Source organism: Caenorhabditis briggsae (genome assembly GCF_000004555.2).
Source record: "Caenorhabditis briggsae complete genome, chrX, whole genome shotgun sequence".
NCBI classification, from domain to species: Eukaryota; Metazoa; Nematoda; class Chromadorea; order Rhabditida; family Rhabditidae; genus Caenorhabditis; species Caenorhabditis briggsae.
In genome coordinates this window covers 9,402,881-9,429,594 of record NC_013491.2, presented here as the reverse complement: position 1 = coordinate 9,429,594, position 26,714 = coordinate 9,402,881, and the positions used below count along the sequence as shown (strand labels likewise).

The window sequence follows — 26,714 nt, the reverse complement described above, 5'->3', positions numbered from 1 at the left end:
CGACCCATGGATGTCATGAAGCAGACTAATATTTTTTCAGAATTCTTAGTTGAACAAAATAGAGACAGGAAGCAAAAAGAGAAGGAGAAAATAATTGTGTAGGTGTTGTGTGGTTCGAAACGAGTTGTTTTTCAGAAACCGATGAGGGTTCTTTGAATAAGAGTAGGAATAAGAGTTGTGAACAATGAGAATGAAAGTTTGTTCTTTCAAATAATTACTGTGGAAAATGGAAAATGAGATGAGTTCAGTGAACAAACTTTAACCTATTGTTTATTTCGTAAACATTTCAGAGTGTTCAACAAAACAAAGAGTTGGAGTTGGAGAAATGGTCATTCTCAAATTATTATGAAGTTTGAGTCATCCATTCTTGACGTTGTATTTTTTTAAAATTGGTATCCACTTCTACTACCCAATACAAAACAAGTAAATTGAGCAACCGCCCTAGTGCATGAAAACAGCATCGTTCTCAGAATTTCATGGTGCGGAATAGTCGAATCATGGTGCTTTAAGCTAGTGAATCAAAGCTTAGGTGCTTGCGGCAAAGAAGATCTTCGTAGAAAGATCCGGAAAGTTTTTTAGGGCAGCTACTTCTTCTTATTTTTTCTTTTTTCTCCTTTTTTGTGTCCGTCGGAGGGCAATAAATTGAATCAAAGAGTTGCAGGCGTGAGGAAAACGCAACACAGGCTGTGCCTTGGATTCACCGATGTTCTGATTAGACTAATCAAGTTGTGCTCTCGCATCTCTTTTTTTTTTTGCGCACCACTTTCTTTTTCCTTGTTTGGCATACTGAATAGTCACATGGGATTTTGCGGAAAGGAATATGAAGGAGAAAATCGAAAAACTTGAATCTAACGAGAAAACAATAAAGATTCATGAAGTTATGAAATGTGAAGATATCCTTCTGGAAATATATATATAACTTCAAAGTGTAATTTAATGCAATTAGTTTATGACGAGCTATTACTATTGATGTTTTGCATTTATGATATGTATATGATTTTATCAAGATTTAGTAGGTGAAGGTGAAGGTCAAACATATACACGATGGGATGAGAAGTTTAGTATAGGAATATGAGAAAATATTCGTGCAGAGGACCGAGTACTCAAGGGGCTCTCGAATCAGAAATTTTGTTCTGGTCATCTTGTTGTGACTTTTCATTCTGAAAAACTGCGTATTATGTACCGTGCAAAATAAAAACACGAAACCCGAGAAAAGCGAGTCAATAATGCGGAATTTCTGGAAAATGAGTGAGGAGAACTTGAGCAAGTATGAACCACACGGGAGCCAGAAAGCAGAATCTTAAATGCGCTCCTGAACTTGTGCACAGAAAAGTATGAAAAGCTGCGAAATATGGAGCAAAGTTATTTATACACACTCAGAAGAAGCTGTACTTCGTGGCCTAATTTGGCATGATCGTGGGAAACGTCTTTCGGCGGGTAAGCCTCCATCAGTCACGCGCGGGAAAAAAGTTTCTGGATGAATAGGGGAGAATATTCGAGATATTGAAAATCGGAATTTTCACATAATGGTCGGAGCTAAAGAGGAGCCAGCTGTAACACAAAAACTTGAGATGATATCAAAGATTTATTTTTTTTTTTCGTCAATTGGGGGATTTCACCTGCTAGTTTCATGCATAATGTAAATGCGAATTTGTCTAGAAAACTTGAAAGATATATTTCTATTATGTTATTGACGTTGACTGAGAAGAGAGGGTTAAACAATTTTTTAAACAGGAGACATACTAAAAGGGTACAGCAACTCCAAAAATAGAACATCTATTTTGAAACATGTCTACTTATTTGAAAACTTTCTCCAAAATAAATCGGTCACACGGGAATGCCGAAATGATTAGTCTCTTGTGGGTTGATTTTTTATCCAAATCATCGAGAATGATTGTGCTTCAGAAAAAATTGACCCGGGAAATTGAAGAATTGTTGTAAGAATTGTTGTAATATTGTGCCGGTTTTCGAGAACTGTTATTGACAACTTTTTTCACAGGGACAAAAAGTCTGATTTGTGCAAAAAGAGAGCGAGAAGTATTTCGATCGTTTAATAGATATGGTTTAGATTCATTTTGGCTATTTTCGAAATGTCTATGTAAACAAGAAGATGTTCTACCGGTACTAAAGTTAATGTTAACCCCAACGAAGAATTACACCGAAAATCAGAAACTGGGGAATCTCTGGTTTAGTCTAGTTTTTTTTCAGGATCACATTAATTTTAGAACGTGTAAAAAATAAAACAGTTGTTTTCAGTAAAACTTTCCCAAACTTTTTTTTACTGAAGCGGTTAAAGTTTAATCGATTTTGCAATACACGCTGAACAAATTGAAATAGAGATTTCCGATTTACCGTATTTACTCTATTAGATTGACGCCGCTACGCTTGAATCTCAATTATCTTTTTTGATTACTATGAAAGGCGCCAAAAAAAGTCAATCAATGTTTTTATAGGTCATAGTAGGACAATTGTGTTGCCAAATAATGGATGTTTGATACAGATATGTGAGTTGCAGGATTGATTTTTTATATGAGACAACTTAACAAAATTGGATTATATGGATTACGGTATCGTTTGTCATAGAAAAGACCAAAATCAGCGTTGAATCAATCGGTTCTGGTTGTTGTCAACGATAAGGAAAAGGGACAAACACTTGACAAATTTTAAGTTCATCACCTCTAGATATTTTTTACACAGTTTTCATTATACTGGTAATTGAAAAGCAAACACTCAACGGTTTTTCAATTTCAATTATCTTCGTACGTTCTATATTTTATTACCATTTCCAATAACCATTCATGCTATACTAAATTCTCCGTATTCTGAAAGAAATCGCACCAGTCAATTTATATCCCTTACTTTGCGCTTTTTCCACTTGTAGCTGTAGTCTCAGGATAGGATTTGCATACACTTTCTGAACTAATCCGCCCGTTCTTCTCTGGTGGTCACCAGCAGTGAGAAAATGCATTGAAAGGCTTCAAGTCTTCGTCTTCACATCTTTCCGCTGTGCTGACCTGGGCAGCATGATTATCAACATAGTTTTCCTCTTCTCTTTTTCTCATTTTTTCTCTACTTTTCTTGCCTTGATTTGAAACATATCTTGGAGGTACCGGTGGGTTTTCGGCACATGTCGTTTTTTTTTCTTTTCCTTCTAATTATTTACTCAGGAGGTCTTGGCATTATCTCTACTATTTCTTTTTCTTCTCATATCTGCTGATCTGTTTTGAAACTTCAAAGTCAGTTTTCTCTTTTCTCATGATTGAGAAAAATTGAGAAAATCGAGTATTTCTCCCCCTGTTTCGTTCCCATGCTTCTAACTTTTATCCATTTTTCTCACAATTGTTTTCATATTTCATACTCGCCCTTTTGCCAACTTTCAGCTCAAAACTGATTTTTCTCTTTGCTAGTTTCCACAATCCCACATTTCCGATGCAGTGCAAATAACGTATTAGTTTTGCAAAACGGAATCCAAAAAAATGTATCACGGACAGGCGGCTGTGCAAATTGACGAACATGGCACAGTTAATTGGAGTCATTTTGAGGTGGTTAGTCGGCTCCACCATCTTGAAATGCAGACCAGGCTTCTTCCTCACGTCTCTGTTCTCATTGCGGCACTGGTAAAAATACTCAAACTTTCAGAAGTCAGAAAGTTTTATTCAGGTGTTGGCTTGGTATTATGAATCATTTGATTTTGGGCTGTTTAAATATACATCAAAGAAGAAAGGAGACGCGGTGGATGAGCTACTCAAAAAGGTACCTGGTTTGATGTTGTGTTGTCAGTATTTAACACTTTAGTTCTCAGTGAGAATTCAGAAGTGTGGAACGGAATTCTTGAAATCCCAATGATGTGCAGAATTTTTGAAATGCATTTTTAACCAAAATAATTGGAGAATATTCATCAAAAGTTAAATTTCGTTATATTGATTCAACTTTTATGATTTGTTCGAACCAGAACATTTATCAATAACCATAATACCAAACATTTAACATATTCTGAAAATCCCGAATTTTCATGTTTCGAAATTTGCCAATATTTCAAAATCCCTATTTTTTCGAACTTCAAAATCACGAAGAGGATTACGAAAAACTTCCAAAATATCTTTTTTTTTCGAAAACTGAGAATATTACGATTTTTTAATACCGATTTTCTGAAATTCTGATACAACTCTTCAACTCCGAAATTCGAAAGTTCCAGAAAATTCCGTAAATCCGATTTGCTAAATACGGAATATTTCAAATTTCCACGTTTTTTGATTTCAGGTAATTTCCAATTTTTAAACTTCAGTTACTTTTCGAGAATACTGATTTTTGACCATTCTAGCTTCTAAAATTTAAATTTTCAAAATTTGGGAGTATTCTGATTTTCTGAAGCTGTATTCTGAAACTTTGAAAGTACGATTTCTGGAAACTTATTGTTTAAATTTAGAAGTCCGAAACCGAAAAGTTCCAGTTCAAATGATCCTGATTAACAAAAAGGTTCCAGAAACATCAACTTGTCGGAAAAGAATGCATCCCGGATACCAATACATGCTTCCTGATTGTCGACTCTTACTACTTAGAAAATGGAAGGTAAGCTAACTTTTCGGTTGACAGATGTGATGTGACTAGCGAAACAAAATGGAAAAAAATGGAAAAGACAAAATTAAATGTCATGGAGCTCTCAATTATAGCAACCCGCTTTTATGGCTTTTTATATTCGTCCATATTCTTCATCCCCGCATTCAGAGGTCCTCTTTTTCCTCATAAAACGTCTGTGTCCCTTTTCGCGAAACCTTTTTTGCCTTCATTCAATGCCTTCTGTAATAGATGGATTTTGTTTTAAAACCCAGTAGTGAAGAGGATTGGGTAGTGCACAAAGCCATCTTCGTATCGACCGGAAAATTTGGGGTGGCTCTTAGTTTTTCGCTCATTTACTTAATCAATTTTGATTTTTGACTCGTTGAGGTCTTTTTTCTCATTTCTTTGCACTTCTGCACATAATCAAAACTCTCTAGAGGGTAACGTTCTGAATGGCAAGAAGGTATAATGTTCTCAGAACCTATAAAAAGTTATTTTCGGCTAGACGAACGTGTTTCTGATCGATCAGGGAGCATTTTTATAAAAAAGGTTTGTCGAACCTTTTTCTGAGATTGAATATGAAAAACAAAAATTTGTTGTTCTAGAGGTTGTTTTGTAGGGTTGATTTGTATCAGAAAAACAGTGACAAGCGTATTGTTTCGAAATAATTTCAAACCCCGAAACGTTATGAGTCATAAAAGATGATTGGATTTGAAATCGGAATGGAACTGTAAACAAATTTTTCATTTCTACATAAGATTGTCTCTATGGTCAGATGTTCTTGAATTTTCATCATTCAAACTATCCCTATCAAATATTTTTTTTGAAAAAGCTGGTACATCTCAAAAGTTTCCAGTTGACCTTTTTAGCTTATTGACTTGGTCTTATCTAACTTCCACAACTTTATTTAGCTTATTACAGTTCAATGAAAACACTTTGCTCGGATCACAGAAACGTTTGAGTTTTTCAATAATTCAAAATTACCGTAACTGCGCTAATAGAAGCCCACGGTTTAAAAACAATTTCAGCTCAAATATCTCGGTTCCTTAAAAAGTTATCAACAATTCGTCATTTAGTGAAATGTTTCAATTCTACAAGAAGCATTTTATTATTTAACAATTTTATGATATAATGACGGATTTCTAGCAGAAAATTCCCTCCCCCCCGCCTTAAATCTTTGCAGTACACTTCCTACCCATTGCATCCAATTAGTCAGTAAAACAAGGCATTTTTTTTTCAAATAAGCGTCTCATTATTATAGTTAGTACATAACATCTCCGTATCTCCAATTCCTCTTCTCTATCATCTACCATTCCTCCTCTCGTGTACAGCTCCCACGATTCATTGCCCCGAAAACTGCATATGTGTATGTGGGTGTTCAACTGCATGTGCGTTGCTTCCCTATGGCCAGAAAATCGATTGATAATTCCATTTCAATGCCCCGGCTATGTTTCTCTTTCTCTCACTCTATCTCGCCACGTATAAGTCACCATATCTATCAAATATTCCAAACATTCGCAATGTGATTCTTTCTCTTCCAACCTTACAGGTTGACTACAAAACGTGATCTTTTGCTTGAAGAACACACCGAGTATTCGTTAACAGGTGTTGAGGTGGAATCTACAAAACGTGAGTTTGAAATATGAAAAGGATTTGAGAAGAGAAGATTTTCGAAATTTCAGCGGTAAATTGGGATAACCTTGACTCCAGAGAATGGCCTGTGAACAAGGTTGTGATTAATGCCAGATACGCAAGACTTCTTGTAGCTGCCGGATTCATCATGGACGTAAGTTGGAAAATGTGGATAATTCTTGAATATGTTTTGGAGACTCCGGTTTTTTTCCATAAAAAAAGTGAGCAATCACGATAATCCGGTTAATGGATAGGTTGCTAATAATATTTTGAGCGTATTCAAGAATGCTTTTCTGGTAGAACACAACTAAAATTAGGAAAATTTAGACAACATTTATGTTTGAGGAAAATTAAAATGTGCAACTTTTTGATTTTCAGAATGAGGTCTACCAGTAAAAACATATTTTCGAAACCCTCAAACTATTTTTGTAGTCTGAAACCTATATTTGCCTGCATTATCTCATCCGGTGAGAAATTGACCTGGAGCCGATTTGAGAGATTCGACCTTTTGTTTTTTATATTTTCCAGAAGTAACAAACGGGTGCTGGATATTTCGCGCTACTTTGAAGCTTGAATTATTTTTCAGAGTGTTTGCTTTATAATTTTTTGTCCCTTGTTTATAATTTTCCTTTTTTGTTTTTGGGGACATTCTTCATTTCTCCGGTCTTAATTTCTTTATTTCATTGAATTTTTTTTATTTTTTCCGCTTTTTCCCCCAATAGTCTCATTTGCACAGTTTGTTTCAGAGCCTATCTTTTGATGAGAATGAACACCAGGATATTCTTATTGCCGGCCTTGGGGGTGGAGTAATGAGCAACTTCTTGTCGGAAATTTCGTATCTAAATGTAAGCTGACTTTGACTAACCCGGTTTTGTAAGCTCTGATTACAGCTGGATACAACAGTTGTAGAAAAAGAAGAAATCATGATCGGCATTGCTGAAAACTACTTTGATCACTTTGAAACTAAAGAGATGCGAGTGGTTCATGCAGACTTTGTAGATTATATTAAGAAAAGTTTAACTTTACAGGAGAAAAAATGACTAAATTTCATACAACTTTTCAGATAACAAAAAATATGATCATATCATTGTGGACGCATGTGAGAACAAAAGGGCTGATGTAATCTGTCCAGTGTCAAAAATTCTGGAAAAGGAGATCATTCAACTTTTGAAAAAGAGATTGGCTATGAACGGTAGAGGATAATTCACAGATTCAAGAAACGTTTTTGAGTATTTCAGGAAGTCTTGCTGTAAACATTTATTCCACCAAAGATTTCTCCACCGCCGAAAAAACAATATATGAACTTTTCTCGAATGAGTTCAACTCCTGCTTCTTCTTAGAATACTTTAAAGATAAGAAGGTCTGTATCGATACAAAATCGCGTGATTGGGTTTTCAATAGGCAGACAAATATAGTCATGTACTATTTGCCCAACTATTTTTTGTTGGCAATACGTGTCCGTTTGATACCAACAAGACTTTGTCCTCTTTATATGCCCTGCTAGACAGTGCTCGAGCAATTAGACCCGATTATAAAAGCTCGTTCGATGAGAAGCCTCCCAATGTCACATCTGCTCGTTTCTACCCCGTCCGACTTGTTACATTAGTTTTTGTTTTCTATTTCAAAAAAGAAAAAAAGCTTTTGCTTGCTCGCCTCGCCTCGCACGAGTGAGAGACAAAAAGCAACGAACATGTCCCTTTTTTTCTCTTATCCACTGGACCTTATCGATTTTTGCAGGTCCTCATCTGTTCAAAAAAAGACAACTGGACCTGGAAACAACAGAAGAACATTTTCAAGAAGAACATTGAATTAATAGACGACATGTTTGAGTTCAAACTTTCTCGCTTTCTCAATTAATGTTTTTTCTCTGTTGTCACTGTTTTCTTGATTTGTCTCATCCGTCCCGTTCTATCCGCAATTAAAAATAATAAAACTTACCTAACCCGTTCCACTTGTTCTGCATTATGACGTGGCGGTGTTTGCGTACACGTTTGATGCGCGGGAATACCCGTCCGGCAATCAACCCGTCCTTGCGCACAGAGAGACTAAGAGGGGCAAGTTCGCCTTCTGCGCTGCGCAGCGTGTACGACCCCTCTTCGTCTCTTATTGTCTCTCTTTACCCGTCTACCAGGCGGTCATCTTTTATCGACCTCTCACTGTTGCCATTTTTCCCACACATTAAAACATTTTTTACAGTTACTCGAGGCGTTGAACCGATTCTTTCGAGATTGGGACCAAGCCCGTAACGAGAACAATCTTCAACGAATACGGATCTACGAAATTGTAGTTGGCGTCGAACAGTATCAGTTGAGGGTAAGTAATTTTTTTTCGTTTGAAAATCCGAAACCTATTCACAAATATACTTCTTGAATTATCATCTCCCCAAGAAAACTTTCGGAACTGGTTTGAATATTTATATCTTCCTGAAAGGCAAATTTCTGCCAAGGCCGATCTTGCCTGCATATCGATCTTCTTGTACAGGTTTCCCCCCAAAGCACGGGGGTTTTTTGTCTGCGCCTAGCGTGTGTGTCACTCATTAAACCACTCTTTCGCAAGAACCACGGCAGTAACTAAGTGTTTTTTGTTCGCATTGGAAATTATTCAAATTTCGCTATTGCCACTAATATTTTGCAAATCAAAAAGAAGATACATGTTTTATACGCAAAGAAAACGAGAATGTTTCGCTAATCTTTATCAAAATGTTACACTTTCCCGCTGGTCAGACAGGAAAAAGATGTAAAACATTAAGCGACACATTTTCGTGAGATTTCAACAAAAATTATCGATTTTGTCTTTTGATTCAAAACAAAACTTCAAAAATATCATTTTTCAGGTTGATATGATAAATCAGCAACACAACCAAGGTCCACCACAACAACTGTTAAATGTCCAACGACCGCAACAGATTCAGCCGCCTACGGGCCAACATAGGATGGTGCCACAGGGACAAAATCAGATGCCCCAACAGAACCAAATTCAACAAGGCCAACATATGCAACATGGTAATATGGGCCAACCACCAATATCCAATATGCAGGGACAACGGCAGCCGGGACCATCACCACAACACCTTCACCATCCACAACCTGGACCGTCTCCCCAGCAAATGCGAGTACCAAGTGGTCAGAACTTAAATCAGCCGGGACCATCTCCACAACATATGCAAAATCAGCCAGGCCCATCTTCCCAACATGTCCAACAGAGTAGCCAATCCCAGGGGCATATAATGAACATGGGACAGCAAATGCGTCCCCAGCAAGGCCAACAACAACCCCAACCTCAAATGATGCAGCAACAGCCGGTCCAACAGTCACCACAGCAACAGCAAATAAGGCCGAATCCTCAGCAGCAACATCAGATGAGACCTCAACAGGGACAAATGCAAGCTCAACAGCACCAGCAGGGACATATGCAGACTCAGCAACATCCACAAGGACAGCATCACATTCAGAATCAGCCACAACCCCAAATGAGAATGCAGCAACAAAACCAACAATCTCTGCAGCATATGAATACGCCGCCACAACAGCAGAGGATCATGCAGAATCAAAATATGCAGCAAAGTCCAATTATGCAGCAAGGGCTACAAAACAATATGCAGCAGTCACAGGGCAATATGCAACAAGGCCAACAAAACATGCAGCAGACCCAAGGAAATATGCAGCAACCACAGGGCAACCTGCAGCAAGGGCATCAGAACATGCAGCAACCCCAAGGCAACATGCAGCAAAATCAAAACATGCAACAAGGGATGAGAATGGTTTCGCCGCACCCTCAGCAGGGACAAAGGATGATGCCGCAGCAGCAAACTCAGGTAAGATAGAGTCTCAAAAATATCTTTTTATACTCAATGAACAAGTTTTCAGATGCAAGGTGGACCTCAACAGATGAACCGACTGTCTCCACAACAACCGCATCACCAAGTTCAGGTGAGTAAAACGAGGAAAGTTATGCTAACGAAATTTCAAAAAATTCGATATTCAAAAATCAATTCTCTGAGAAAAAGTTTACAAAAACGGAAGCTAATTTCCGTTTCGGTGGAAAGATTGGCTTGAAGCAAATCAGTTATTTGAGAAAATGCAGAAATTAAATCAAGAATTTAGTAAAATTTAGTATTGATTATTTATGCAGATGCAACAGCATGGTGTGCAACAACAGAGTGGACAGCATCCAATGAATGGACCATCTCCCCAGCAGCCACATCAACAGGTTGGTAAACCATTTAGTGTTTAGAAAAGGATTGAAATGAAACTACTCTGTGATGAAGTTCTAGTAGTACTGAGTATAAAATTATCGTAATGATAGCTAACAGTGAAAAATGGCAAGCAATAGAATTTTGAGCAAGATGGAGTATACTGGAAGTAGGACAGTTTAAAAAAAAAGAGGAATAAAAAAAGTTGGCTATTTGGAATTTAAAAATATATGTGGGAAATTGAAACTAAAAATATATACCTGGCAATTACAAATAAGTGTTTCAGATTCAGCATCTGCAGCAGAGTGGCCAACAACAGATGAACCACGCTTCTCCACAGCCGCCACATCACCAGGTTAGCACAAAAAAGTACCGGACTAAAATGTATTTTAGGCCGGAAAATGGCAAAGTAGACATCAAAATGATATGTAACATTTTTAGGCAAATCAAATGATTTAAATGTGTTCATATGAGCGTTTTACGCGCGCAAGATGCGCGGTGGCATAAAGTGAGACGCAGACACAAGTAGTATTCACAACACTGAGCAATGATAGTGATAAGCAAATAAAAGCATGACACGAGGAAAATTTCCGTACTGCCACGTTAAAAGAATACGTGAGGAATGCATACTGAGCTATCTGAAAGATGAGAATTGGGACTTCGGAATCAGAATGGAAAAAATAAATCTAAAAAACGATTGGCTTTTAGAATGAAAACATGGCATACAAGCGGACAAACCACGAAAAAAATGAGAAAGAGGAAAATATCATAATTTCAGGGATTAAAGTGCTATTGTTTTTCTGTCTGTTCAACTTTAATAGCAATAAAATCTTGGCAGAATAAAAACGCGCGAAAAGCAGAGTGTAAAAATTTTTCAAAAAGTTCGGCAAAAAAATTGAAAACTTTGGACAGTCAAGGAGTTTGTAAATTCTAAAAAATGCTATAACGACCAAAAATAAAACAGGAAAAGGTTGGAAATTTTGAGCCAAGCAACTGAATTAGGCCAAACCAAATTAAACAATCAGTGGCGAAGGAGTTATAATTCAGATGCATCTAGTTCGCCCTCAAATTCCAAATCATTTTCCGTTGCATCAGTTCCAGGTAACCTAACGCATCTGATTTGACATCAATCATACAACTGTCATTAATAAATGTCAATGATAAATTAACCGACTAATTCTCGGCGGGCGAATCACAAGCTGTGAGCAGAGATTGACATTTGAAACTAATTAGTGTGCTTCCCAACTCCCCCCTTCGCTATCTTCCCTCTATAAATCTCACATTTCAAACCAGTGGAATCATGTTACTATCTCTTCCTTTCTCATCACTAATTCATTTCTTTATTTTAGATTCAAACTCAACAAGGACCCTCTCAAGTCATCGACACCTCTCCCATACAACAGCAACAAAACCAAACGGTTAGTCAATTATTTGGTTCCCCTAGTCTTCGTGATATCTCTCGCTGATCCGTATTATCTGGAGTTTGTTAGAATAAGCCTATCAAATTCCAGATTCAGCATGGCCCTCCTCAACGAGAGCGAATTATAACTATTGCTAATGTGAGTCGAATCCGATAAAAAGTGTTAGGATGTATTAGGTGTCATGAGTGAATATGAAAGAAATTTGATTAGGATCTAAACTCGCAAATACCACCTGGACCTCCGTTAAACATAAAAATTAGATGCCAGTTTGTGTGAACTTAAAATTAATATATTAATGTTTGCTTGTTGTTTCTCTTTTGAGTTTAACAAAACAGATTTTGATTTGATTCTGTGCCTTAAACTCTCTTCGCTTGGTTTGTTGTTTTTAGAGGGTAACAAAACACAAAACTCTGAGCATTTCAGGCGCGGACCTTAGCAGAATTAATGTCCCTACCACCCATTAAGGTGAGAAATGTATCGTTGAATGTTTCACCTTGCTCCCTTTCCCTATCCCTATACCTTTTCTCATGAACACGGGCCACAACAGTTTGAAAATCTTTCTTTTCAGCTGCCCGAAGGACCTATCATCAGAGGCAATCGCATTGCTACAAAACCCTATCCGGATGAATCAAATCCGGTATATGAACAAGGTCCATCTGAAGACACAACGGTGAGGAGACGGATGCCTCAAAGTATGAGCGGAGCCCCACCACCAAAACAAATGCGCATGCAACAAGCACAACAACCACAACAAGATTCGCAGGTGAAAATCTTTTAACTTTATTTTTAAAAAAGATAATAAGCAGTTGGCTCTCTCAAATGACATTCACATATTCCCTAAGAAAAAGAAGACAACATGAGATGAGGAACCAAGAAGCAAAAGTAAATATTTATGAGCCTAGCATAGATTCCGGGCGGGCACTAAAATTTTTCCCTTTTCTTTCTCGACCCTCCGTTTTTCTGGCCATACGCATGACTAACTAAAATGCTCATTTCAGATGCAGCAACAAGGCGGTGGACCAATTGGGATGAATAGTGGTGGAGGACCTTCACAACAGCATCAATCGCAACCAATTCGAGTTGTTCAGGTGAGTAGTTTCAAGCGATGTGACAAATTCACCCGATAATAATTTCAGGCACCTCAAAACCAGCAGAATCTGCAACGACAGCCACCGGCTAGACAACAGATGCCTCTACAGCAGCAAATTGTGCGTGGACCAATGCAAAACTCTTCGCAGCAAGGTCCCATGCGGATGGCACTTCTTCAGGGGCAAGGGCAAGGGCAGCAGCATCAGCCGCAAATGCAGCAGCAAGTACCACAGCAACAAGTCCCAATGCATCAACAACAGGTGCAACATCCTGCACAGATACAACAGCACCAACAGCATCAACAGTCTCCGATGCACCAGCAACCTCCCATGCACCAACAAGCTCCGCCTATGCAGCAGCCGCAGCAGCAAAACATGCAGAATGCAATGCCACAACACAACCAACCACTCCCAAACGGTCGACCGATAGCTCCAAGGCCACAACAGATTCAACAGCAGCATCACATGCAACAACAGGAAGTGAACGACACGAACCAACCGCCAGTCATCCATCAGCAGGGAAGTCATCATCAGAGACATCTTCCACAAGGAGCTCACCAGCAGCAAGCGAATCAGCACGGAGCTCAGATGGGGTTTCAGCAAGATATAAGCCAATCGGATATGCCACATCAAGGCAGTCATCAGCAGGATAACCAACCTCCTCCACTACTGCAACAACAACAACCGATGCAGCCACAGGTGATTGCACAAGCTCAGCCGAATCAAGAAATGCCGAGAGTCGACGAGATGGTCAAAGTTGACACCGAACAAGAGATTCATATCCAAGGAGAGACTGCTGTGATCAACGGTGTTCGGTATAAATTGGTTCAGCAAGACGGAGAAACTAAGCTCGTCGCATTAGTCTCTAATCCGCCAAGCGTTTCGAGTCAGTCGAGTCAACCGGACCAGTCGAATCAACAGCAACGGAGTTCTGGTAGTCAACAGAACCAACAGCAGCGAAATGGACCCCAACAATATAGTCAGCAAGGCCAGCAAAACCAGCAGAACCAGCAACACCAACAGAGCCAGCAATACCAACAGAGCCAGAACATCAATACGAACCAACAGGGAGGCCAAAACCATCAAATGCCGATGCAACAAAATATGCATAATATGAATATGCAGAATCAGCAACAGGCTCCACCTGTCCTCCAACAACAGCAACCACCTCCTCCAGCTCCGGCTCCTAGGAAAAGAAACCGAGCTAAGAAGAACAACGCAAATACGGAACCGACTGTGCTGCAGGCTGACACCCCTGTCTCTGAAGCTTTGAAATTGATGCCAAGTGAGATGATTCAGCAGAATATGCCCAAATTTATCACACCTCCAGTGAAAGGTAATCGCAAGACCAATCTATCAGGTGGGGATCCAACTACCAGTTCCCCACCTCCACCTGGCCAAGGATCTTTGCAAGGTCTAAACGGAGCTGTTCCACAACTACCGATTCCGCAGAGAAATATGGGTCCAGCTATGAATCAACAGCATTCAAGGAACGGTTCTCGAAATCCACCACCAATGAAGCAACAAACCCAGAGGCCTAACGGAATGGTTCAAAATAAAACTGTTCAATTGAAGCAAGCTCTACCACTAAAACCAGTCGAGGAAAAAGAGAATCTGACTGAAATCCGAGAAGCAATCATTTTACATTGCAAGGGAACACAAAAAATGACTCCGAAGGTAAGATTTCTAACTAACACATCGTATTCATGACACAGTGCACATTTCAGTACAAAGCCTACGTGATTCGTGAGCTCAGTCGAATTCTAGTGGATTTGGAAGCGTTGAATTTGACATGGGACCGTCGATACACTGCTGTACAAAATTTGATGGTTTTGATTGAAGACGATCCAAATGTTCCTTTCATTAAACCGACTCCTCGTGAGCATCGATTTATTGAAAAACCAAAAAATGATGTTGGACCGGATCCGGAAGGAGAAACTGAAGAGGAAAAAGAGAAACGACACAGTGAAAACATTGAGAAGTTGGTGAACGCGTATCCGGAGCCAAATTTCGGTGTGACTTTCAAAGGACTCGATCTGGCAGTGATCAACAAGGAGAAAGAATTCTAGTTAGTGTTATAAATATATTGCTGAGTTTTTACAACCATCTCCTACTGCCGAAATAAAAATATTAATTGTGTGTTTTTTCCAGCCGCAAAGAAGACATGAAGAATCGTGAAGCCTACTTGAGAAAGAATATTGACACCTTTTCAAAGGACAAACAGATGAAAGCCAAAATCGAGTATCTGGGATTGGGCCTCCGTGATTTCCAAGCCAAACTCCGTGCTGAAGTGTTGTCACATACAACTCTTGTGCCACCAACCGAGTTCCTCATCAATCCTTACTCCATCCGAAGAACTAAAGCTGAATACGCATTGGAACTCAAACAACATCCGGATCGTGCAGCATTGGAAAAGAAACGAAGAGCCACCAACATGCCATTCCTACATGCAGTTCAAAAACACGCCAGAGATTTCAAAGAATTCCATAGAAGAAATTTGAATAATCACAGAAAGGTGCACAAATCAATGCAACAGTACATTTCAAACGAGGCAAAACGAGTGGCACGAGAGGAACAAAGGGTTGAAAGAATGAGAATTCAAAAGCTGATTCAAGAGGATGAAGTTGGTTATCGTGCCATGTTGGATGAAAAGAAAGATCAGCGTTTGGTGTATCTTCTTGAACAAACCGATGAGTACATCAAAAGTTTGTGTGACTTGCTGAAACAACAACAGGATTCGGTCAACGATGGTGCTCCAGTCAAGAAAACTCCACAAAAAGAGTATGAAGGACTTGCCGAGGATGAAAAGGCCAAAACTATATTGGAGAAGGCCCGGAATGAAGACGATGACTATGATGAGGAGGCTGAAGTTCACGTCGAGGACTACTACACAACAGCGCACGGAATCCGTGAGGAGATCAAGGAACAGCACTCAATGATGGGAGATGGGAACCCAGTGCTCAAGCTGAAACCGTATCAAATTAAAGGTCTCGAGTGGATGGTCTCGCTTTACAACAACAATCTCAACGGGATTCTTGCCGATGAGATGGGTCTAGGAAAAACGATTCAGGTATGATCTCAAAGTGTTCGGTGTTTCTTTAAACTTTGATTTTTCAGACCATCGCATTCATCACCTACTTGATGCAAGTTAAAAAGAATCCAGGACCATACCTTGTAATCGTTCCGCTCTCCACTGTTCCGAATTGGCAGAATGAGTTTGACAAATGGGCGCCCAGTGTTCACCTCATCGTGTTCAAGGGATCAAAAGAAAACCGAAAAAGCAGCGAACCAATTATCAAGTCTGGAAAATTCAATGTGCTTCTGACTACTTTCGAGTACGTCATCAGAGAGAAGGCTCTTCTTGGAAAGCTCCGCTGGAAATACATGATGATCGACGAAGGTCATCGATTGAAAAACCAGCACTGCAAACTCACTGAAATGCTTAACACACGGTTTCAGTGTCAGAGACGATTGCTGATCACTGGTACTCCTCTTCAGAACAAGGTTTGTAAAAAAAATAGCTGCAAACTAAATCAATAATTTATTATTTTCAGTTACCCGAGCTGTGGGCTCTTCTTAATTTCCTACTTCCATCCATTTTCCAATCATGCGCCAGTTTTGAGCAATGGTTCAATGCCCCATTCCAAACATCCGGGGAGAAGGTTGAATTGACGTCTGAAGAGACCATGCTTATCATTCGACGCCTTCACAAAGTTCTCCGACCATTTTTGTTGAGAAGACTCAAAAAGAAGTTGAATCCGAGTTGCCTGACAAGATGGAGTTTGTTATCAAGTGTGAGATGTCTGCACTCCAGAAAGTTCTTTACAAGCATATGCAAAAGGGTCTTCTTCTGGACGGGAAGACCAATACTGGAAGTCGTTCATTGATGAACACCATGGTGCACCTCCGTAAATTGTGTAATCATCCGTTCCTTTTTGAGAATGTGGAGGATTCCTGCAAGAGTTTCTGGAAGTCACAATTCATCTCAGCGTGAGTAGATTCAATTGTCTTCCTTTTGAATACATTAAAGCCGGCTCATTCGTAAAAAAACTAAAACCATATATTTTCAGAAAAGACTTGTACCGAGTTTCCGGCAAACTGGAATTATTGGATCGCATCCTTCCAAAACTTCAAGCAAGTGGTCACCGTGTCCTAATGTTCTTCCAAATGACGGCTATGATGACTATTGTCGAAGACTACCTGGCTGGTGGCAACATCCAATACCTCCGCTTAGATGGTAGCACCAAAACAGATGAACGAGGAGCACTTCTGGACAAGTTTAATGCTCCGAACAGCGAATACTTCTTGTTCATGCTTTCCACCCGTGCTGGAGGCCTTGGATTGAATCTTCAAACCGCGGATACTGTAATCATTTTTGACTCTGACTGGAACCCTCATCAGGATATGCAAGCACAGGACCGTGCTCATCGTATTGGACAGAAGGCGGAAGTCAGAGTTTTCCGTTTAATTACTGCCAACTCTGTGGAAGAAAAGATCTTGGCCTCTGCTAGATTTAAGCTGAATGTGGATGAAAAAGTTATTCAAGCTGGAAAGTTTGATAACCGGTCTACAGGTGCAGAACGCAGACAGATTCTGGAGAATATTATCAAGTAAGTCGTTTTCAATTGCGCAACTTGTTAACAACAAACTTAATATTTATCATATTCAATAATTCATTCACAGGGCTGACAACGAATTTGCTGAAGATGAAGATGTCCCCAACGACGAAGAGATCAATGATATGATCTCAAGATCAGAGGATGAATTCGACATGTTCCAGAAAATGGATGAAGATCGAGTGGAGGCGGACAAGCGCAGAAGAGCGTAAGTTCACTTTTAAAATTAACATTTTACATTAATCCATTTTTTAGAAAGCCTCGTTTGTGTGGTCAGGACGAAATTCCAAAGGACATTCTTCGCGCTGCCGATGAGACCGACTACATTGAGAAGGCCAAAGAGGAGGGCCGTGTTGCTTACCTGGAAGTCATGCCTGGGTCCAGAAGGGCGAGAAAAGAGGTGCGTTATAAAAAAAAGTTGAATAAATAATCATTTTGAGGCATTTTCAGGTCGACTACTCTACCGACACAATGTCCGATGATAAGTTCCTTGAGAAACTGTTTGAAAGTGACGATGACACATCATCCAAACCAGAAGAGAGCCAGTCGACTTCTGCGACATCTGAAACACTGAAAAAGGCTGATGACGCTATGTTCGCTACTCCGAAACCACCAACCATGACGTTCAAGGTACCTAAATTGGTGGCTAAACCAGGAGACATCGTGAAACGACGTCACTCAAAGAGCGAGGGAAATTCGGATGACCATAAACCAAAGAAGTTTCGACAATCCAGTGAAGGTGAAGGTAGAAACGCTGAGGAGAGAAGTCTCAAGCGTACCAGTGACAAAATATCAGAAACACCTCTTGCCAAGTCGGCTGTGGCACCAAAAACCATTGAAATCGACGACGATGACATCTGTATCATCGACGAGGTTGCACCAACAAAGGCTCCGGTTGTGAAGCCTTCAGTTCCTTCTGTGGATGAGTCTCCAAAGCTGAGGGAAGAGGATTATTCGACTCCAAAGAAAAAGAAGCGCATGGATAGTGACGGTGGGGAAAGATCTAGCGAGAAAAAGAAAAAGAAGCATCGTGATCGAGATGAAGAAGGCTCGAGCGAGAAGAAGAAGAAACGGAAAGAGAAGCATCTTGCGGATATGGATGCTCCATCGAAACAACATCACAAGAAGCACAAAGACCTCGCTGATATACCTTCCATTTCACCCCCGCCTTACGATGACAAGAAACACAAGAAGAAGGAAAAAGATCCCGAATCTTCAAAGAAATCGAAAGACCTCGAAGGATTGATTAGCAAAATTAAATCTCAAAAACCTGCTCCCCAAGAAGGTGACAACCAATTTGCTTCCTCATCGCAACCAACAGAGGAACTTCCGCCTCTTAAGCTCAAGCTTAACTTCAAAATGCCACAACCACCAACTCCTTCAAAACCTCAATCATGGGACGATCTAGTTGTTCTAGATGATGGTACTTCTGCAATAACTGAGCCAAAACTCAGTTTGAAATTCAAACTTCCTTCTGCTGAAAAATCTACGCCAGTGAAACCAATCACCGTTGATACAAACAAGGAACCAAAGCTCAAGCTCAAGTTCAAGATTCCCACCCCAGAGAAAATTTCACCAGAAAAAGCTGATGTCGCCGAACCGAAGTTGAAGTTGAAGGTCAAAGTGCCAAAGGAGAAGTTAGAGACTACGCCATTGGAAAAAGAGACGCCTCTGCCCAAGCTGAAGTTCAAACTTCCTTCGATGACTTCAGAAAAGTCTTCAACGGACCCGGTTAAGCAATTAGCACTGAATCTTCTCAACTTGAAGACTCCCGATGCATCTGCAGGAAAGCCAACATCTGCTCTGCCATCTTCAGAAAAGCCGAAGCTGAGCTTGAAATTCAAAGTTCATCCATCTTCAACTCCAGAGAAACCTGCTTTAGATGTTACCTCGGATTTACCGAAATTGAGCTTCAAAGTCAATGGCCCACCAGGACTAACTCCAGAGATTCCAAAGTTGAGTCTCAAAATCAAGCCTCCAACTGAAAATTCTGAAGTTGATGTTCCTGCTCCAGAACTACCAAAGTTGAAATTCAAGGTTGCTGCCCCAGACGCAATTGTTCCAACTTCTGAAGAAACACCGAAGCTGAGTCTTAAATTCAGAATGCCCTCTTTCACTCCGCAGTTGCTCGCACCATCCAGCGACACACCAGCCAAGCCAGCAGATGTGCCATCTACTTCTGAAACACCGAAGCTGAGCCTCAAATTCAAGATGCCCGCTTTCAATCCTACTGCTGCCACTGAAGGTTTGAGCACAGGATCTATGCCAAGTCTCAAACTGAAACTACCCTCCTTCTCGGAAATGAAGAAACCAACATCTTCTACATCGGAGTCGGAACATGCAGACGTCAAGGAAAAGAAGAAGAAAAAAGAGCATAAGGAGCACAAAGAGCACAAGGAGCACAAGAGAAAGTCCCATGAAGGTGAAACTGAAGAGGAACGTCGTGCACGGAAGGAAGCAAAGCGTCTGAAGAAAGAGGCCGAAGGAGACAAAGATGATGATGTGAAGCGACAAGAGAAAGCTGCCAAGAAAGCTGCTAAAAAAGAGCTGAAACGTCTTGCCAAGGAGCAGAACGCCACTGGAGGGCCAACTGATGTTGTCCTGCCAAATCCAACTATCTAAATTGCGAAGGATGACTCTATCCAACCTGTTTTATAAGAAATCAGCAGCTGGTCCTGCTTATACATTTCAAAGTTTGATCTTGTTATATATTTTGTTTTCTATTTTTATTTTTACTGGCCCAAGATTCTCACTTTTTGAACTCCCTGTGTATTGTGATAGATTTATTCAAGTCATCCTTTATTTCTAATCTTGTTAAAAATTTCTAATCACCGCTTTCATGATAACCATGTTCTTTCCTTCTAACCCCCACTAGTCTATAACCACTTAACAACGCGTATTGGTCATTGTCTCCCATCTTCGATTTTAAACTGAAACGGATTGCTCAAAACTCTCAATAAAAATGATTTACTGTAGATTTTTTCCTTGTCTTCTTTCAGAAAAAAATAGTAGTGGGTTTCAATGGACAACAACAACAATAAAATCTTGTAGTGGCTCCTACAATTCCCAGATGAATAAAAAAATGAAACATGCCATAAACAGACGACGCAGGCATAAGGAAGAAGAGAAGGAAATGGAGGAGGTCCGTCTTTTTCACGTTAGAGCTCTCGGTTCTACTCGGTTCTGTCGTGTCTTTGTTCTACTGCACCCATTTTTGCTACTACTGAAAAAAACTTATGGACGACAAATCAAAAAGCACTCATTGGGAGTGGTTCGGAAAAGGTGAGAATGAAAAAAGGTTTTGTGGTCCCGCTCTTCTTTTTGGCCGCTTTTCACTTTGTTCGATCTCAATTATTAGTGAGTACTTGAGAGTGGGTCGGGACGGCGGTGCGGGAGGGACACTTTCGGGCTTCGAAAGCGAAGCACAACGACTTACACAGCTCATTCATTTCGACACCTCCTCGAATTTTGTTTTGAAAGCTGTGAGAGTAGTGAAAACTACTCAGAAATGTGATTAGTATTTCAAAAATACGGTTAGAAATTTCTTTTAAAAAAGTTGTTTTTGACAATAAAGATTAATAGGAGTTTCCGATTACTTAAAACGGGAGTTTTTTTTTCATGAAATTGAACAATAAAATATTCTTGGTGTTTTTTGGCAAGGTGCGCTTTTATTTTTCATCATGTTTTTAACCGAGAATTGACCTGTGTCTTTTATGTTTTCAGTACAAAACATATTAAAAAGAGGTGTTTTTCAGAAATCGGCCCATAGCTGAAAAACTAGGAATTTTCATAAAACTATGCGAAATTTTCAAACAAAGTCTGTTTTGTACCCTTAAAAATTTCGGCTCTTTGTGATTTAACGGGGGTTTAAACAATTAACGGGGGTTTAAAAAATTAACGGGGGTTTTGAATATTTGAAGGGGTTTTGGGAATTAACGGGGGTTTTCAGAAGGTGTCAGAGTCATGGTTGGGAAAGTCCCCAAAATGTTCCAAAGTGCTACAGTTTCTTGTTTTTTGCTCATTTCAGTTGATCTATTCTTTTCTGAAATCATTTTTTTTTGTTTGTTTGTTTTTTCATTTCTAAAGTTTTATGGAACTGTTCTAGAATTGCGGAACAAATGAAAATCACATAAAAAAATGGGTAGAAAAATTTTGACACTAGGAAACCTTCGTAGATTATAGGCTTAGGCTGAAACGCCATATTTCCTTCATCTAAGTCATTGGAAAATTGGCGGCAAATTACATAACTCTGCTAGTTCTAACCTCGAATCCAAAATACAAATGTACCGCTTTCCCGGATCACTTGACTCGCCAACACCATTCAACCTCTCTAAGAGCAACTATTTGATCGCCCTTCCCTTTCTAAGCCTCCTGTACCTGCTTCCAAGGTTAGATGATAGACTTGGATAAAGTTTTTTTCGTTCCGTAATTCTAGAACAGTGCCATGAAACTTTAGAAATGAAAAAAGAAAAAACAAGAAAATGATTTCAGAAAAGAATAAATCAACTGAAATGAGCAAAAAACAAGAAACTGTAGCACTTTGGAACATTTTGGAGACTTCCCCAAACATCGTCCTGACACTTTTTAAAAACCCCCGTCTAATATTTAAACCCCCGTTAATTCTCAAAACCCCTTCAAATTTTCAAAACCCCCGTTTATTTTTCAAATTTTTTTAAACCCCCCGTCAAAAATTTAAACCCGCGTTAATTGTTTAAACCCCCGTTAAATCATAAAGAGCCAAAATTTCTACCGGGATAGCAAACTTGACAATCAAGATCCAGACTCATGAAAATTGTCAACATCGCCAAAAATCCACTGAAAATGTTTTGTTAACCGGTACTGTACTTATTTTCAAATTGAAAATGCGTTTCACTAACTTTGAACTTTGTAGCTAAATAAATAAAGAGTCGTGAAGAATTTTTCTGATCTACTGGTTTTACTTCTCTTCCAAAAAAGTTCAAATTTCAACTGAACGACAATACTACTTTTTTCGCAAAAATTGTGAGACCGCTATTTTTCCTGAATTATCTAATTTTTGAGCTTTTGAGCATCCACCATTTTCAAAAATAAGAAATTTTCCGCTAGGTCCCACGACACATTTGTTTATTAAGTATTCATTTTGAGAAATTCACATTTTAATGGACTCCGATGCGGAGGATTAGTGACAAAAATTAATATTCAGCTTTTTATATACTCTTCTCTTTCTCTCCACACCCCACCACATATGCCACAAACTCCTTCATTCCTATTTTCTTCTTTCCGTTTTTTTTTGCTCCTCTCTGGATTTCACGCTCCACTACAGAAAAAAGAAAGGGAAAAATTGGAGGGAAATATGTTTGTCAGAACAAAGGAAAAGTATAATTTCTTCCACTCCTCCCCATTTACAAATATGTTTTTCCCTTTACTACAAATCTTCTTGGAACACCCCATCTACATAGAAAGGGAAAAAGGGCTAAAAATGTGCGTTTCCTCGTGTTTTATTTTATTTTCTCGCCCTCTTCGGAGCCCTCGCCACTATTATCTCATTTAGCAAATGAGCCGTACGCGCATCCGAGCGTTTTCCGCAAGAAAATCTCCGTCCCAAAACCAATAATGCGTGCAATCTTTCCCCTCCTATCGTTGGGGTCCTGCTTTTCTCTTTTTGAGTCCCAAGTAGATCCTGGTTCCTGAATGCGAGCGACGCCACAAACCAAAAGTTTTTATGAGAGCCTTCGGGTGTGTCGAAGGTTTTTTTTTGCTCCTGGCCGATCCTCCCTAACGAAATCCTTTGCTTTACATCAAATCCTACTTTTTCCTTTACATTTTTTGCTAATTAGAAACAGGTTTTTTGCTTCTATTGTGAATGGTTCCGTATGAACTGCGTGTTTTTCAGGGATCTGTTAAAAAGATTTTCCAAAAATAGAACTTTCATTTTGGAAATCACACAATTACTGCTTACTGTGATAGGGCATGATCTCTAGACATGTAATTTCAGCTAAATTATCTCGACATCTGTGAGAAATATCAGAAATTTTCGAAGTGATAAAATGTTTATAGTGATATTATCAAGATTTCGTTAGTTAACAGAATTTTTATAGCTTCTACAGGAAATGAGATATTGTGCTTACTCCCTCAAAAGCTCACCGAAATCGTCAACTTTGAGCTCAGTTATCTCGGTTCCTTTTAGATATATCACAAATCTGCAATTTGATAAAATATTGGAGAAACCACGATAAACTATTTAACAGTTTACTTTTTTTTCGGTACTTCTCATTGGAAACCGAGATTATTAAGCTAAAAGCGCGCATATTGGATGTGCTTCTATTAGCGTACGGTAAATTATCTCAAATAGAGTGGGCTCAAATATGGTAATTAGAAAGAGGGGATTCTCCGGAGAACTTGGTGTCTATGACGTTGAGGCAAACCTTTCCTAACTGGATTTTTTAATTGAATTAGTTTTCACAGTACTATGATTTCAGACAAAAAGATGTATTTCAAGACTCAAAAAACATATGAAATGTTCCTTGGACATGTTCCCACAACTCAAAAGTTTTTCCCCGTCAACACGAATTCTGATTTATTTTTTGGAATTCTGAAATAAGTACGTGGGAATCTGAAAATGAAAAAACTCGGCTCTAGTTGGTTATTTTGGATTTTAAAGAAAATGTTGGATTTTAATAAAAAAAATTGGATTTTTAAAAAAATTTTGGTTTTTAAAAAATTTTTTCGGATTTTAAAGAAAATTTTGGATTTTGAAGAAAATATTGGATTTTAAAGACCTTGAAAACTTTAAAATCTAAAAATTTCGTGCGATGAAATTTTCATCATAAATTGTGGTCAGTGTTCTTCCTGACTGTACTTCGCTGTAATCAGCATTTGAACAACTGATTTACCGTCGTTTCCAGACATATTATAGTTTTCAAACATTTTATAGTTTTCAAATTATTTTGGATTTTGAAGATTGTGGGAAAATTTTGAGACTAGAGACAAGCTTGATAGGGTTCCGAAGGTTTTAACTTTTAAAATTTTTATAGCTCACATCTTGTCGGGAACCCAGGATCGAAGGGTACATTTAAAAAAAGGCTACGCTGAGGATACTCTGAGTTCTTAGGGTACATAGGTTCAAAGGGCAAACGGGATCTTAGGTGAAAGTCGTTATAGCTTAAGCCTATGATTTAGAGCGAAAACTAAACAGTCAGTAGGGAAAATTTTTTTCGCCCTCCCGCATGTACCACAATATCCCATGTATGCTGGGAATCAATGTACTCTAAGAACTAGAGGTACCCTTTCCCGATATACCCTTGGATACTGGGCCGTTGAAAACATGTCAAACACAGCTAAATGTTTTAAAATTAATGCGGAATGCAAGTTTTCCAGTGGAAGGAAAACAAGACATTTCAGCCTAAGCCTTTAAATTGAACAAAAAATTTTGAACATTTTGAACATTTTGAACATTTTGAAAAAAAATTCAGTGAGAAAAAGGGATTTTATTTGATTTGATTTTCAGTACTTCATTAACTAGAAATGTTTCAGAAATACTTTATAAACATGTCTTTTGTTTGAAATTATAGGCTTAAACTGAAAAGGAGTCGTTATCTCTGTACTGAGAAATTTGAAAATGACACCAAATTTAAAAGATTTGGAAGCTAAAAAAACTATACCTCACTCAGCACCCAAATCAAATTTATTCTCAAGCAAACAAACAACAATCACGCCAAAAATAGAGTAGTTGAGAAGCAGAAGGTGTTTTTATGAATCTTTTCTGAATTTTTTAAAATCCAAAATTTTCCTGATTAAAATCCAAAAATTTCTTTAAAATCCAAAAATTTCTGGTCTTCTCTAAAATCCAAAATTTTTTTCAAAATCCAACAATTTCTTTAAAATCCAAAATTTTTTCTATAATCCAAAATTTGTATTAAAATCCAAAATTTTCATTCAAAATCCAAAATAACCAACTAGAGCCAAAAACTCGTATTCAGTCTTTCTGTGATGGATGGTTTGAACTTGTCAACCATTTCTGATTACCTATAGAGAATGGAATTTCAGTGAAAAAAGTTCGCTATAGTGGAAACCCACCCAAGCCGTCGTTTTTCAGCCTAATTGTCTCGATTCCTAGGAAAAATATCGAACATTTATCAAATGTATGATAACATCATCAATATTTTATTTGTCGGCAAATTTTTTATAACTATCACGAGAATCGAGATAAATGAACTTGAAGTTGAAGGTTTGGGAGGTCTTCTATTAGACGGTACCAAAAAATCCAACTAGAATCTATCAATCATATTTACCGCATTAGCTAACTCAATGAAAGAAATTACTTAGAAAATCACAAAAACACTCGATTTTTTACTATTATAACGGTGTCTTGCAGATTCCTTTCGATTTCCAATGTACTGTAAAAAAGAATTATTTAAAAATTGAAAAGTACGCTCTCCATTTTGTTAACTGCTAATATTTTTTTTTGTTGAAAGGTTTCCAAAGTTTAGCAGAAGACTGCAACATGAATCTATCAATCAACTATCAACCACTCGAACCTAATTACAAATTTCTTCTAAATCATTGAAACCTTTGATTTTCTTTTCCTCACTAAACCCAAATGCCATTTCCATTCTCACATAGTAGGTGTTACTGTCACATAGGCAAAGAAACCCTACTATTTTGGGAGAGCGGGAGGACAAGGTTCACCTCTTTCTGGCTACGCTGTAGACAGAACGGTGAACGTACTCTGATCACCCAAAACACATACACGTTTACCCATCATCTCTCTTTGCCTCGCCGGGAGGGCACACCAGTTGTTCGCCTCGGCCGTTGGCTTACGAAACAGAAACCTTTTTTCCATTATTTCAATCAGATTCCTTCAACTTGCATTTCTTTTTCAGCAGGACCTCGTCCTCCTTTTTTTTATTGCTTGGGATTCTTGGACTCCGCCCTCTCCGCCTTCTTCGCACTCCTGTGTTTTCTCTGCGTTTCGGCAATTTGATTGGCTGCTCTTCTGCTTTTTTTCATGACCGATAGCGGGGTCCCTCTGTCATGTCCATGTTGACATCCTCTCCGTCTTCTTTTCACATTTTCCTCTTCTCTTCAAGATTTTTGTGTCCCGTATTATTGTCCTTGACAGAAGACAAGAAACAAAAAGAGGTATAGGTAGTAAGAAGAGTTACAAAGTATTGTTTTCTATTTTCATTTTCTTTCTATATTCGATTTCTCTTCCTAAAACCGATAATTT

At 38.8% G+C, this 26,714-nt stretch overlaps 2 protein-coding genes across 2 annotated transcripts; both read left to right on the top strand.

The window, feature by feature from the left end:
• Nucleotides 1-4,455: 4,455 nt before the first annotated feature.
• Nucleotides 4,456-20,128, top strand: CBG14390 (the record flags this gene model as incomplete). Its single annotated transcript, XM_002644456.1, has 23 exons — nucleotides 4,456-4,569; nucleotides 5,819-5,945; nucleotides 6,240-6,343; nucleotides 6,936-7,034; nucleotides 7,253-7,288; nucleotides 8,386-8,502; nucleotides 9,023-10,003; nucleotides 10,056-10,118; nucleotides 10,321-10,398; nucleotides 10,668-10,736; nucleotides 11,731-11,799; nucleotides 12,371-12,565; nucleotides 12,801-12,890; nucleotides 12,939-14,567; nucleotides 14,618-14,958; nucleotides 15,042-15,960; nucleotides 16,008-16,394; nucleotides 16,445-16,684; nucleotides 16,720-16,880; nucleotides 16,961-17,500; nucleotides 17,574-17,714; nucleotides 17,762-17,906; nucleotides 17,957-20,128. 23 exons carry the CDS (start codon nucleotides 4,456-4,458, stop codon nucleotides 20,126-20,128), a joined length of 8,817 nt encoding a protein of 2,938 aa, XP_002644502.1.
• Nucleotides 20,129-20,468: 340 nt separating this feature from the next.
• On the top strand, nucleotides 20,469-20,864 carry CBG27667 (the record flags this gene model as incomplete). The annotated part of the gene is made up of 2 exons (XM_045239571.1): nucleotides 20,469-20,663; nucleotides 20,805-20,864. The coding sequence occupies 2 exons, from the start codon at nucleotides 20,469-20,471 to the stop codon at nucleotides 20,862-20,864; spliced, it is 255 nt and encodes an 84-aa protein (XP_045099507.1).
• Between the last annotated feature and the right edge of the window lie 5,850 nt (nucleotides 20,865-26,714).